The 14,377-nt window shown below is 44.9% G+C and overlaps 1 protein-coding gene across 3 annotated transcripts in view; it reads right to left on the bottom strand.

The window, feature by feature from the left end:
* LOC117539429 (fer-1-like protein 4) overlaps positions 1-14,377 on the bottom strand; it is a 79,465-nt gene that overhangs the window by 35,876 nt on the left and 29,212 nt on the right. For all 3 annotated transcript variants that reach the window (XM_034205616.1, XM_034205617.1, XM_034205618.1), the window contains exons 9-16: positions 7,607-7,738; positions 7,128-7,190; positions 6,927-7,011; positions 6,672-6,840; positions 6,048-6,228; positions 5,421-5,607; positions 3,100-3,179; positions 2,527-2,652 (exon numbers count right to left, since the gene is read on the bottom strand). In XM_034205616.1, the coding sequence (XP_034061507.1) occupies positions 2,527-2,652; positions 3,100-3,179; positions 5,421-5,607; positions 6,048-6,228; positions 6,672-6,840; positions 6,927-7,011; positions 7,128-7,190; positions 7,607-7,738 (1,023 nt within the window). The remainder of the gene's footprint in view (positions 1-2,526; positions 2,653-3,099; positions 3,180-5,420; positions 5,608-6,047; positions 6,229-6,671; positions 6,841-6,926; positions 7,012-7,127; positions 7,191-7,606; positions 7,739-14,377) is intronic.

The raw sequence follows: 14,377 nt of genomic DNA, 5'->3' as shown, positions 1-14,377 counted from the left end.
ACGCTATTTTAATTAGATCATCCCAAACAATGCCACAAGTGTGCACGTGCGCAGTGCACTCAAAAAACGGGCAGACATGTCCACAGAAACTACCAGTATGCTTAGTCCTACTTTAGTTACTGTACTGCAAAAAGCAGACGGCGCTGCGCTCAACACACACAGACTCAAAACTATGGACATAAGTTACATAAATGTATAGGCCTAAGTTGCATAAATGCTTGAGCTACAGTATTGCAATTTGCAACTAAGCAGACAGCGCTGCTTTTCTCTCTCTCTCTCTCTCTCTCTCTCTCTCTCTCTCTCCCTCTCCCTCTCTCTCTCTCTCTCCCTCTCTCTCCTCTCTCTCCTCTCTCTCTCTCTCTCTCTCTCTCTCTCTCTCTCTCTCTCTCTCTCTCTCTCTCTCTCTCTCTCTCTCTCTCTCTCTCCACTTTCAAAATCTATTCAAAACTCATAACAAACAAACAAAATTCCCAAACTTGTCCTGAAATTAACTTATGAAATAAACGAAATGAAAAATATAGCCTACTTATGCAAACAACATTGAATCTGGACTTGACATGATTCTGATTAGGCCTAGCCTACATGCATGGCGAATAAACGGATCTTGTATGCACACCGCTTTGGCATTATTCCTGGCGCGCGCTCTCTCTCTCTTTCTCTCACTCTCTCACTCTCACACACACACACACACACACACACACACACACACACACACACACACACACACACACACACACACACACACACACACACACACACACACACGGTGCTGCCCCTCACACACACAGGCTTCAAATCAAGTCGTTATTATTGTAACAAATACACACTTAAAACTGATAGCACTGGCAATGCTTTTATATTTATTAGACTATTCGAAAAAAAAATCATGCTTCAAAAATAACGGCACAGCGAACTAATCACACAATCACAGAATGAATCATTCTTCATCATGGCACAGCGACCAAACGTTAACACAGGTTACATAGGTGCGCACCATGCGCATTTTCCAACATAAGAGAGGTCACAATTACATTGCTACAGATTTAAATCACCGATCCCTCTCCATAACAAGAGAAAAGCTACGCTCACCATTAGAAATTCATCTTGCGGGCCTTGCACTCAGCAAAGTCGTCAACAACGCTGCTCAGGTTTAACTTCTGTTCTCTTTTGAGATTGTTGCCAATCCACTGAGTCGTTCTTGTCCCATGCTGCTTCTTAAATACGTCTTAATCAATTTCAGCTTTGAGAATGAGCGTTCTGCGGTCGCAACAGTGACAGGTATGGTCATTCATGTTTTCCAGTATTTTTGTCTGTCTAATTTTGTCAGTTTAGCCTTTACATCTCCTTGTTCTCTCTTGTCCTTTCTCTTTGAGCACCGCTCTTGTGTTTTGGTTTGCTGTATTATAAATGCAAGCTATTACATTTGTTATAATGCTGTCGAACTTGCTGCTGCTATAGCTATATAGTACAGTGTTTCCCCTACCATTGTCTTGGAGGGGCGCTGCGCCCCAGCAACGGAGCCCCGCGCCCCCCGTGAAAGGTGTTTAAAAAAAATAAAATAATTGTTTTCTTTTTTTAAATAATTGTTTTCTTTTATTTGGAACCAAATTGCAACTAATCTATATCTACTGTCACTTTTCACATAGAACAAGTGCTCTTTTATTAAATAAACTAAACACTTTAATTTTAAGTTGTGAGTTTAGTGTTTTTGACCCTAACCCCCTAATCGCACCAGGCGCAGCGCTGCGCCGCGCTGCGCCGCGCTGCGCCGCGCTGCGCCGCGCTGCGCCGCGCTGCGCCGCGCTGCGCCGCGCTGCGACCTCCTCCTGCGACCTCCTCCTGCGTCCTAACCCACCAGGCGCGTTTCAAAACGTTGCGGAAGCGGAGCGTCTTGTGTGCAGCCTCGCAGTTGTTGGATGAACATTCCACTTCCTGCCTGCGCCGCGCTGCGCCGCGTCAAAAATAGGATTCATCCTATATTTTAGAAATTCCTTGCGGCGAGGAGCTTCTGGGACGCTTCGAGCCGCGGCGCAGAGCGGCGCAGAGCGGCGCAGAGCGGCGCAGAGCGGCGCAGAGCGGCGCAGCGTGTCTGGTGGAATAGCACCCATTGACTAGAGTGGCCGCGATCGCTAAAAACGCAGCAGCCGCAGCGCAACGCAGCGCAACGCAGCGCAACGCAGCGCAACGCAACGCAGCACAACGCAGCGCAACGCAGCGCAGACGCTCCTGGTGGGATTAGGGGGTAAGAAACAGATGCCGCTCCCGGCTCTGCTCCAGAGGATATTAAAAAATATATATCCCAATGCCACTGCTGCATATACATAATCAAACTGAATGTACCACATACTGCCTGGAAATTAGCATTTAAGTATGCTATCACCAGCTGACTGTTTAAACTGAAATCTGCATACTATGCAGCAGGAACTTACATACGTATAATCTACATTCTTACTATGAATATAAGGTTGGGATTTTGGATTGACCCTCTGAGGTTACTCTTATTTAAAAACAGTAAGCAGGAGTTACCTTCCCTAAAGCGGCAGAGGGTTTATCTGGTGCTATGGCAGCAGGGGAGGTGTACACCTCCACAGAGAGAGCCAGGAGGATTCGACCGCGGTAGAAGATGCCATCACCCCAACCCTGGTTTAAAGCCTGGAAGAAAGAGAGTTAGCCAGTTCAGTCAGGAATTATTATTTTTATACAAATGAGTTAAACTGGGATGTAGAATTACAGGCTGCAAAACAAACCCCACTGTCCCCACTATCACCATAACACAACAGTCCCAGACTTAAGCGGACTGAAAAGGACAGCTACTGATTTGTGGAGTAAAAATTCCGCATTTTTGGGCAATACTTTTATTCACTCTCTTGGTAAGAGTTACATGAGAAGATTGATAACATTCTGTACGGTCAATATGAAGTCAGTAACTACAAACAAACTTGCTATGCCTTTTTTTTTTATCTGTACAACATAGTGTAAAACATTAGTTGTGTTTCCATCAGAGGGTTATGTGCTGAATTATTTATTGGCTTGGATGAACTGAGTTCTGCAGACATGAGAGTATGTAAATGTCGGATTGAATTGTCCTATCTGGTTTACCTGGTGGACGTCTCCGAGGGTGGAGTTCTGAGGGGAACCGTACAGGTTCGCCCAGCATGGACCAAAGGTCGGGTTAAACCCTGCACACAGAAAGATGTTTTCTTAATCATGTAAATTCTTTAAAACAGCTCTGTTCAGAGAAAAACAAGTAAAAGCTGATCTATCGGAAAAGCTCAAAATAAACATTTCAATTTAATTTAAAAAAAGTTACAGATGCCCTAGGTTTTCCCCCTGCAAGTTGAAGGACAAGTCACAGCCAACAAACAGCTGATATACAGTTATGTCCTACCCCTCGGATAAAAACATATTTTATCCTGAAACTAACTAAATGAACATTCACTGATTCCAGTTTCAATTGTTCTCCTCTGGCAGGAAATAAAACCTCAACCTCTTATTTTGTCCCATAGGTACAATAGCCGCTTTCACACCAAGAGCCGCTTTCACACCAAGTACTTATGCCCCGGCCACACGAGGACGAAAACGGTCGTTTGCGTTACTGTTTAGTGTCATATAGACCGTTCGGCCACACGAGGACGACAGAATACGGCACTAAACGACTGCGGAAACGATAACGGGTCCCAAGGTGGATAGAACGGCATACGCAACGCTCTGGGGGGTCCAACGGCTCCGTGTGTATGCCCTATACGATCATTTTCTGATAATGATGAGGCAATAGCCCCGCCTCTCCCCACCTCTGCTGCTCACCCCCGCGTCAAAGTAAACTGCACACTGAATTCAGATTATTTATCTTTCTCTCGATATGGACATAAACGCGAGTGAAGTCTAATCTGACAGGACGGAGACACCTCTCAAACTACATAAACTAGTTATAAATATGTTTATTTTTTTACTGTCGGCCGGGTCACTCATTACTGGATCAGCTGCTGCATGAAACAGACACTGGTGCTGTCCGAAGAGAGGGAGGAAAAAGAGAGATTTTATTATTATAATATATAGATTCGTTATTCATTTGTTTTAAAGCTCAATAAATAACAAAGAAGACCTTTGACCGGCACTTTCATAATTTTGTCGGAAGATTTAAACTTTAATACACGTTGACTGGCGAAAAACTCTGCCCGGTTCCCTCGGCCCCCACCGCGGAGAATAAACAGAAGGGCAACCATGACAACCATGCTTCTTCGCTGCTTTTGTGGAGGAAGTTACAGCGCCACGTACAGGCTCCTGCATATGTACTGCAGCTTCTCCAGCGGTTGGAGCTAAACGGAGCTGTTTCGTGTGGACAGACACTATCCGGATGACTATTGCGTGTGGACGGAAGCTTTTTTGCGATTGCGTTTGCGTTAATCCTATGCGTTTAGCCGTTTTCGTCCTCGTGTGGCCGGGGCATAGTGCCGGCACTTAGTGCCCCGGCACTTAGTACCCCAGGGCACTAAGTACCAATCGCATTCACACCGGAGTACTTTTCCCTGAGGGAAGACTACGCAAATGAGCCGCTGACGTCACTTCGTCTTCTTCTGCTTTGGGTTTACTGGCAGGCCGCAAACAACTTCACAGCGTATACTGCCACCCGAAGTCCCCGGAGTTGGGGACTGGCTTCATCACTCCACCGCTTCCATGTTTTTTTTTGTGTTGCCATAAATTATTCTCTCTCTGTTGGTGCGCGGGGCTAATGCTAATAATGCTAATGCCAGCAAATACAATGGAGGCTTCAAAAAAAAATTCAGAGTTTTACGGGGCGTGGTTTGCAATTCGCCCAGCCAATAGAAATTGGTACTTTTTTGGTACTTTTTTGTTACCACCTCTCTAGCAGGCACTAAAAATGGGGATAAAAGTTCCCGGCACCAATTACTCTTTTTGTTGTGAACGCACCATAAGGGGTACTAACGAAACTAAACGGGAAAAGTCAGGGGAAAAGTACTCATTAAATTGCATTAATGCATTACATTATTGCATTGGGGAACTATGTCTGTAAACAAGCTTTTTCTCATACTCCATACTGTGAGCCTCTGCACATTACTCTGACAATGTTGCACACAACTTTAAAACTGCACTGCTCTTCGACTTTAATTCAGATATACTGTGTACAGTACATGTTTTCTTAACAATGTTCTTCATTATGTCTTTTTATCTTTTTTTTTCTTTTTTCAATTTTCTTTTTTCTTTATTTATCTATTGTATTTCCTCTTACTGGGTTTATGTCCTTAAAATTACGCACAAATATATTGTATTCAAATAAATTAGAATATAGGGCTTTCTCTAATTTAACACTGTGTCAGATAAATAACTTTCTCTAAGAAGGTGTGGTGTCTGATGTTTATTATAGTACCATTATATTACAAATGTAAACATTGGGTTTATACCGTTCCTGGTGGGGTCAGAAATCTGCTGCAGGTCCAGGAAGTGCGTTGCCAGGGCGATGTCTCCCATCTTGGCGTCATCAAGCACCTGGACTCTGATTCGCTGAGCCAGAGGAGGAAACTGCTCGATGAAGGAGATTTCTTCGTTCCAAACGGGAGAGCTGGTGGCGCTGGCGACCGACGTCTCCCCCTGATTGAAAAAATACTGCTTATTTCTGTGTGTTTCCAACACATTTAAAGAACCTGTAAGAATTGGATACTTGAAGTTGAAGTATTATTATATATTTTTATTGCAACCAAATTGCACCTACTTTTATGTTTTAGCTGTATTATATTGCATTGTTGAGGGAGCCTGGGACTTAAGTAAGATTTTGGATGCAGAAACTTAACTTATAATTGATTATTTCAAAATGGTTGTAATAGTACTTTTACTTAAGAAATGGATCTGAGTACTCTTTTCTCAAATGTAAGTGACGTCCAGCCATGTGTGCTCCATCCTGAGTTCCCCCTAAAAGCAAAGAGCTTTCTAGGGGCTCAAAATAAAGTACAGGAATTAAGTTTCTGGGTTCTTAGAAAGTAAAAGGTACTTAGAGGAGAACAAATCTACAACAATTGGTTTTGACTCAGTACCTGTTGTCCAGCGAAGGTCACTTGAACGTATGGGTCAATGAAGACTGTGCGGTCAGTGGCCTTCGACATCTTGGCCATAAGCCCCGCCTCCATGGTGGGCAGACCCTCGGCTCGGTAGATCCGGACACGGAACCGAGCCCACGGACGCTCAGAAGCCATTCCACGAGGAAGCAGCAGGTTCCTGCAAGGAAAACAACGTCAGATCCCAGAGCCAATCACAGATGCTTCTCACACTTTAGATAATACTTACACTGAAAAAACGAAGCGCTGACTTTAATTAAATGTATTATGTCAACAGATTTCATATAACTGTATAAGGTTAGTTGAAAGTAATAATATCAAGTTTGAATAGAAAATATTAGGTTCAACTTAATAGTATTGCTTTCAACTCACCTAAAACAGTTATGTGAAATCTGTTGACATAATACATTTAATTAAAGTCAACACTTTAGTTTTTTCAGTGTAGCTGTGCAATAAGTGGGATAATAGAGAGAAGAGGTTTTATCATTTATGCTTAAAGAACGAGAGACACCCAGAATTGAGTATTCTCCCAAACCCTGATGTAATAAAATCAAGTTTCATATGACGATGAAGAACAATTTTCCATAGTGTACTGTTACTGACTTCTCTATGTCGTCACTGGCTGAGGATGAGGAGGGGGCTGGCAGGCTGGCCATGCTCAGAGCATCTCCCTTCATCAGCACACTGAGGCTCGCCTTCACGTAGCCTTTGATCCCTGATCTGGTGTCAGCCGGGTCTGTGAGAGGGGCCCACTTCTGGTAGAAGCGGTGGTCTGGAGAGTTTGGCACAGAGGTCAAAGGTCAGAGGGTAGTGTACAGTATTTTATATCAGAGTGCTGCAGTGCAACGGGGCTGGTACCTGGCTGGTTGTACACGGTGGAGATGTCGATCTTAAAGGTCCCAATGTGGGTCATCAGGAAGGCCAGGGTCCGTCTGTGAAACACCTGAGAGTAGGGGACGTCAACCAGAGGTGAGAACTTTCGGGCCCCTCCCAAAACTCTCATCAGGTTAGCAGCAGTAGGAACAGAAGCAAAACATACAATAAAACTGTAAAACTGACCTTTATCTCAATGACTTTGTCAAATAGGACCTGTGGAGTCTCCTGAAACTCAAACTGGAAGTTCTGGAAGACAAGAAAAGGTAAACAGTTGTTATATACTTAATGTACACTTTATTCTACTGCACTGTATTTAATTGTATTGGACTGTATTTTACTTAAAACAACTCTACTGTATTGTCATTTATTCTATTTTACTCTACTGTAACATATTTTTCTGTACTGTATTTACTCTACTTACAGTACGTAAGTTTACGGTACTGTATTCTACTGTACTCTAATGTAGTTTATTGTATTTCATTAGACTGTATTTTACTGTACACTGCTGTACTGTATTGTTTTGTTTTTTTACTGTACTTTACTTTGCTGTTGATTTTCTTTCTGTACTGGATTTTACTCTACTGTTTTGTACTATAACATACTTTACGATACAAAAAAAATACACCACTGTATTGCACTGTACTGTCTCCTCTCTGCACTACCTCGTTGTAGAAAGGGCAGTTGGTGGATTTCTGTGTCGCTGTGTGTTTTTTCTGATCTCCTACTCTGATGAAAACTGCAGGGTTGATGTTCACTCCAACAAGCTTCTGAGCCTCCAGGATGTTCACATTCACCTGCAAACACACAAAAAGAAAACACACACACACACAGAAACAGACCTTAATGCATTGACGCTGATAATGGGGGACCAAGCAAGTTGCATATGCCTAAAATGGGAGGCCTCTGTGTGATGGAGTCAACTTGTTCCAAGTAACTGTTTTGTTACTTAAAATGAATACACTGTACAGTAATTCATACTAAAGCTTTATATTTTTGGAGCATATTTGAAGAACAATTAATCGCTCAATACACAGCTCTTGAAAAAATCAAGAGACCACTTAATTTTTCTTAAATCTCAATCTCTACATGTTTGGCATACATTCCATTCCAGTGTCTGTTGAATTCCAACACAGAGAAATGTTGTCAGTAGTTTATAGAATACATTTTTTTTTTATTCCAGAGCTGAACTCCTGAAATCTAGTTTTTTTTTTTTTCCATCAGAAGTGACTTCTACTGACCGGCCAATGCCTCTGTGATTTAGAAAAATATGTTTTATTCTGAATGGCTGGGAGGTATGTCCGCTATTAATCTCCACTTGAGGGGTATCTAAAAAAGGTATTTTTAGTTGGACAAGTAGTCACAGTTGTGAAAATGACTAACCAGAATGTGTGCTCCAATAGGAGTCAGGCTGCTGGAAGAGAGACTTAAGGCCCGGACACACCAAGCTGACACCAAAGAACTGACACAGACGGACCCCGACTGCTGCGTCGCCTCGCATCTCTGCGTTTGGGCCATGTGTCGCACTGGAACACACCGCAAAGACTTCAGCCGACGGCCAAGAAGCATGTACGAACTGCGCATGCGGGAGTGGCAATAACTCTCCTTACCAGCAGGCGGCGGTAGTGTGTATTCGTCATTCAAAAGAGGCAACAACCGGAAGACAGACTGCGTGATAACCGAGAGAAGAAGAACAGACTGCGTGATATAAACAAACAATAAATAGCTTGTGCGTTTCATTTTCACTCTACAACGAGAAGCTCATGGGGCTTTCCCGAACCTGTGTCGAGAGCTGGAGTTAAATGAAATCTCAGATTTGTCTTCTTAATAGTTTGTTTGGGTCCCTCACTTCCGTTTCGCTTCTAATGCACTGATTCGCTAGCTGAACAGCCAATCGGAGTGATTTATTTTGCAGATGCCTTCTCGGCCGACTGCTGATTCAATGCTGAATCGGCGGGTTTTGGGCCGAAAAGTCATCGGCACGGCTGAAAAGACACGACGGTGCGAGACACACCAATCTGAGTAGGGCGTGCCGACGCTCATCGTCGGCCTGACTTCCACCGATGGCCAAAATCGGCTTGGTGTGTCCGGGCCTTAAGGCTGATTGTCGAACCCAAACACTCTGAATGGTTAATGTGTGCATCTGGACCCGGTGACGACATTACCTATTGACGCAGCAACCACTGTAAGTTATATTCTTGTTTAATTAGACTTCTCTGTTTCATTTATTCGACTCTGTATAAATTGTTATTGTAGCGTAAACGGCTAAATCGCGTTTGAGAGATTTTAAATCTCAGATCTGCTCAGGCGAAACCTGCTTTACAGGTCTCAGCACTCAAGCCTGCATTAATATAGGCACGGCCAGTCTATTGTCGCCCATCAGCTGTAGATAGTTAACTAATTAGAGGGCCGTGGCCCTACAGCTGTGAGAACTGAGCAATCAGGCGTCCATTTCGGGTAGCTCTTTCCTGGAGCGTCAGCTTCAGCGTCAGACAGCCGAAGACTGACAAAGACATTGGAGTCCTGCGGGAGTAAGACTGACAAAGACATTGGAGTCCTGCGGGAGTAAGACTGACAAAGACATTGGAGTCCTGCGGGAGTCACGAGGGAGGCAAAGAGGAGGCAAATCCTACTCTGATCGAGCTGGTGTCTTATTTCTCTTTTCTTTAGTTTTCTAGCCCCGCATGCTATAATCATGTGTATTTTCTCTATTCCTGTTCATGTGTCTTCTCGCAATTATCACTGGCCCCGTGTATCTCCTAATCGATATAACCGGCCTGCTCTCGTCTATCCCACATGCTCCACTGAGATCCAACATCTAGTTTCTGGTGGCCTGTGGAATTGCCAGTCAGCTGTTCCTAAGGCTGACTTCATCTCTGGCTACGCCTCCCTGCAGTCTCTGGATTTCCTTGCTCTCACTGAGACCTGGATTACTCCATCCAACACATCCACCCCAGCAGCTCTCTCCACTGCATATTCCTTCTCCCATACACCCAGACCCACTGGCAGAGGAGGTGGCACTGGTCTCCTGCTCTCTCCCAAATGGAGCTTTTCCCTCTTCAAGCTACCTAACTTCACTCCTTCCACCTTTGAATTCCATGCCGTCACAGTAACCCATCCTATACAGTTAACCATTGTTGTTCTCTACCGTCCACCAGGCGCCTTGGGGGACTTCTTGGAGGAATTAGATCATCTCCTCTCACTCATCCCTGAAACTGGCCCTCCCGCTGTACTTGTCGGAGACTTCAACCTCCAGACGGGGAAGATAGACGAACTAACATCTCTGTTAACCGCCTTTGCTTTCTCACTGTCTCCGTCCCCACCGACTCATAAAGTTGGCAATGTCCTTGATCTCATATTCTCAAGGAACTGCGCTACTTCTAACCTCTCTGTAAACCCGCTCCACACATCCGATCACTTCTTCATTTCATTCTCTCTATCCCTTTCCAAACATAACAAACTAATCTCTTCTCATCCTGCACTTGTCCGCCGTAACCTTCGCTCCCTCTCCCCCTCTAGCTTTGCCTCGTCGGTGCTCTCAGCCCTCCCTTCCTCTGATTCGTTCCATCTCCTGCCTCCAAACTCTGCTGCAGAAACTCTCCTCTCTACTCTCTCATCCACTCTGGACTCGCTCTGTCCTCTCACATCTCGGCAGGCTCGTCAGTCCCCTCCTGCTCCCTGGCTAAATGATGCACTGCGTGCTAATAGAACGGTCCTTAGGGCAGCAGAGCGGAAATGGTGGAAATCCAAACACCGTGACGACCTCCTAACCTATCAGGCTCTCCTCTCCTCTTTCTCTGCTTCGATCTCTCAGGCAAAAAGCACTTTCTTTCAAGATAAGATCCAATCTTCCTATTCCAATCCTAAAAAACTATTTTCCATCTTCTCCACCCTCTTGGACCCTCCAAAAGCTCCTCCCCCCTCCTCACTTCTGTCAAGCGACTTTGTTACCGACTTTGAAAAAAAGGTTGATGATATTCGCTCTTCTTTTTCTGACTCACCTTTACTCACCGCTGGGTCACCAGACCCTCCTTCCACCAACACACTTACCTCCTTTTCCCCTCTCTCTCCAAGTGAGGTTCTTACCCTCATTACCTCTGCCCGCCCTACCACCTGTCCTCTGGACCCTATCCCTTCAAACCTCCTTCAGACTATCGCTCCTGATATTCTACCGTTTCTCACCCATTTCATCAACACTTCTCTAACTTCTGGTCACTTTCCAAACAGTCTCAAGGAGGCAAGAGTAAACCCTCTCCTAAAGAAACCCACTCTCAACCCGTCTGATGTTATAAACTACAGGCCTGTCTCTCTCCTCCCGTTCCTGTCTAAATCACTTGAACGCGCTGTCTTTAAACAACTCTCCTGTTATCTCAATCAGAACAACCTTCTGGATCCGCACCAGTCTGGTTTCAAGGCAGGTCACTCCACAGAAACTGCTCTCATTGCTGTCACGGAGGAACTGCACACTGCCAAAACTGCATCCCTCTCCTCTGTCATCATCCTATTGGACCTGTCTGCTGCATTCGACACGGTGAATCATCAGATCCTCCTTCGCACTCTCCAAAAACTTGGAGTTTCAGGCTCTGCACTTTCCCTCCTCACCTCATACCTGAAAGACCGTACCTACAGGGTGACTTGGAGAGGGTCTGAGTCCGACCCTTGTCAATTAACTACGGGGGTCCCTCAGGGCTCTGTTCTTGGTCCCCTCCTCTTCTCCCTGTACACAAACTCGCTCGGATCAGTCATTAGCCCGCATGGTTTTTCTTACCACTGCTACGCTGATGACACCCAATTAATTCTGTCCTTTCCCCGCTCAGAGACCCAGGTCGTTGCACGCATCTCTGCTTGTCTAGATGACATCTCTCAGTGAATGTCTGCTCACCACCTCAAGCTCAACCTTGACAAGACTGAGCTGCTCTTCCTCCCGGGAAAAGATTGTCCCACTCTTGACCTAACAATCAACATCGGCACCTCAGTTGTTTCCCCGACTCAGACTGCAAGGAATCTGGGTGTGACCCTAGATAACAACCTGTCCTTCACTGCAAACATCGCTGCTACAACCCGTTGCTGCAGATACACGCTTTACAACATCAGGAAGATACGTCCCCAGCTGACTCAGAAAGCGACTCAGGTTCTGGTCCAGGCTCTCGTCATCTCACGCCTAGACTACTGCAACTCCCTCCTGGCTGGTCTACCTGCATGTGCCATCCGACCTCTGCAGCTCATCCAGAATGCAGCGGCTCGTCTGGTCTTCAACCTTCCTAAATTCTCCCACACCACTCCGCTCCTCCGCTCCCTTCACTGGCTTCCGGTAACTGCTAGAATCCACTTGAAGACACTGGTACTTGCTTACCATGCTGCGAATGGATCTGGCCCTTCCTACATCCAGGACATGGTTAAACCGTACACCCCAGCGCGTGCACTACGCTCTGCATCAGCCAAACGACTCGTTGCGCCCTCGCTGCGAGGGGGACCCAAGTTCCCATCGGCGAAAACACGTGGGTTTGCTGTCCTGGCTCCAAGATGGTGGAATGAGCTCCCCATTGACATCAGGACGGCAGATAGCTTGCACATCTTCCGGCGCAAACTGAAAACTCATCTCTTTCGACTCCACTTCGAGCGTTAGAACTATTAACGAAGCACTTTTATACTAATAAAGGACTGGCTTACCTAAAGCCAGTTGAGTAGCACTTGAAATGTTTGGCTCTATGAAACCTGATTTACTTATATGATTCTGTTTTCTTCAAGGTTGTGTCTTCCTGGTCGAATGTACTTATTGTAAGTCGCTTTGGATAAAAGCGTCAGCTAAATGCAATGTAATGTAAATGTAATGTTAATGCAGGGTTGATGGCAGTTTTCCCATCTAGTCTGAATGTTCTGTGGACTTGAGAAGCAGGATTACATACGACCAGCAGGGCTGCTGTGAGAGTTCAGTCAATATTCAACAAATAACCCTCCCTTTACAAGGGTGTAGAAGAACCTTAGGTGACCTTCAGGTGCATCTGGCCACCAAATATAAATGTGCCCCTTCAAAGGCAAAATGCGAGAAAATAACTTTAGTTTTAAAAAAGACAAAATAAGTTTAGCTCAGTAATATATCACACAGGCTCCGCCCTCTACTGGACTCTATGGGTACTACTCTCTACCATGCTATGCGAGCATTCACCTACTGAGTTGCATAAACGTAGCTGGCCAATCGGGGCGAGCCTACCTGAATGCGCGAGCAGGCCCACAGTATAGAGTGACGAAGTCCCTCCCCTTCCGGGGGAGCTCCATGGGACCTTATTTCGGAAAAATTATGTATTGAAGTCAATGGAGAGAGAAAGATTATCTTTCGATCCCATTTGAATTGTGCCACCAATTACACATATGATGTTTGTCAATTTAAAAGATAATTTTGCAAGTCAAAAAAAAAAAAATGTGTCGTAAAACTGTGAAGTAACACATTTTTTTGTGTGAAACGCTCAATGAACTACATCTCTGGTCTCGCAGACTCTCACAACAACACACATCACCAAGATGGCCATCACTACTGTCTTGTCAAAAAAGTGATTGACTACCCTCACTATCAACACAATGAAACACGTCCAGAAGAATGTCATGCAAAGCTGCCTGCCTTCCTTTGATTCTCTCTGAACTGCCTGATCTTTTTAATGTTTAATGTCAACCATTTGTGCAGATAGTATGAAGTAGAACAGCATACATGCCAACCTTTCCAAATCCAAAAGAGGTAGCTTTGCGCGCGGCAAATGTGCACGCCCAATTTAGGTAATCAGAAGAAATGGAACCCCAGTAATTACATGTATAAACCATGTATTTAAAATATATTGCATCATTTTAAGCATTTTTCAGAAAAAGGGCTATTCAGTTAGGTGGCTTTAATCTTCCACCCCATATTGGGGCCAGGGAGGCTAAATTGCACCTCCTCTGCCCAGTGCGTGCGCTAGCATGTTAGGTAGAGCGCACGGCTGCCATTAGGCGCACTTAACAGCTGTTTGTGTGCTTTGGGGATGGTGTGGCTGGAAAAGCTCTCTCCAAGAGGCGCCTGACAGGATGGCTCTGCGAGTGCATTACACATGCCTATGGACGGGCAGGGAGAGCCCTCCCCACTGGGGTCCGTGCACATTCTACACAGGCTGTGGCTGTGTCAACAGCCTTATTCAGCCGCGTGAGTGTAAAAAAGTCACGAATGGCCCGATGTTGCTACGATCACAGCCGAATTTGAACATTTCCTTTATCGTGTGTCCATCGGGTTGTTTTATTGCACAACAAAATCATGTAAATATATTATGTAAATAACCCAATTTGTGTTCTGTGAAACTAAAAAGGATATAATATATTATTTTTGAAGGACAGTTGACAGGAAGTTGTTGTTGTTATGGAAATAACATTATGGAGAAAACGTAATATTTTCTACATATAAAGACGGATAAAGT

The sequence above is a fragment of the Gymnodraco acuticeps genome, unplaced genomic scaffold, assembly GCF_902827175.1.
Source record: "Gymnodraco acuticeps unplaced genomic scaffold, fGymAcu1.1, whole genome shotgun sequence".
Classification (NCBI taxonomy): Eukaryota; Metazoa; Chordata; class Actinopteri; order Perciformes; family Bathydraconidae; genus Gymnodraco; species Gymnodraco acuticeps.
Note: the sequence above shows the minus strand (reverse complement) of the source record. Positions and strands in the feature narration are given on the sequence as shown.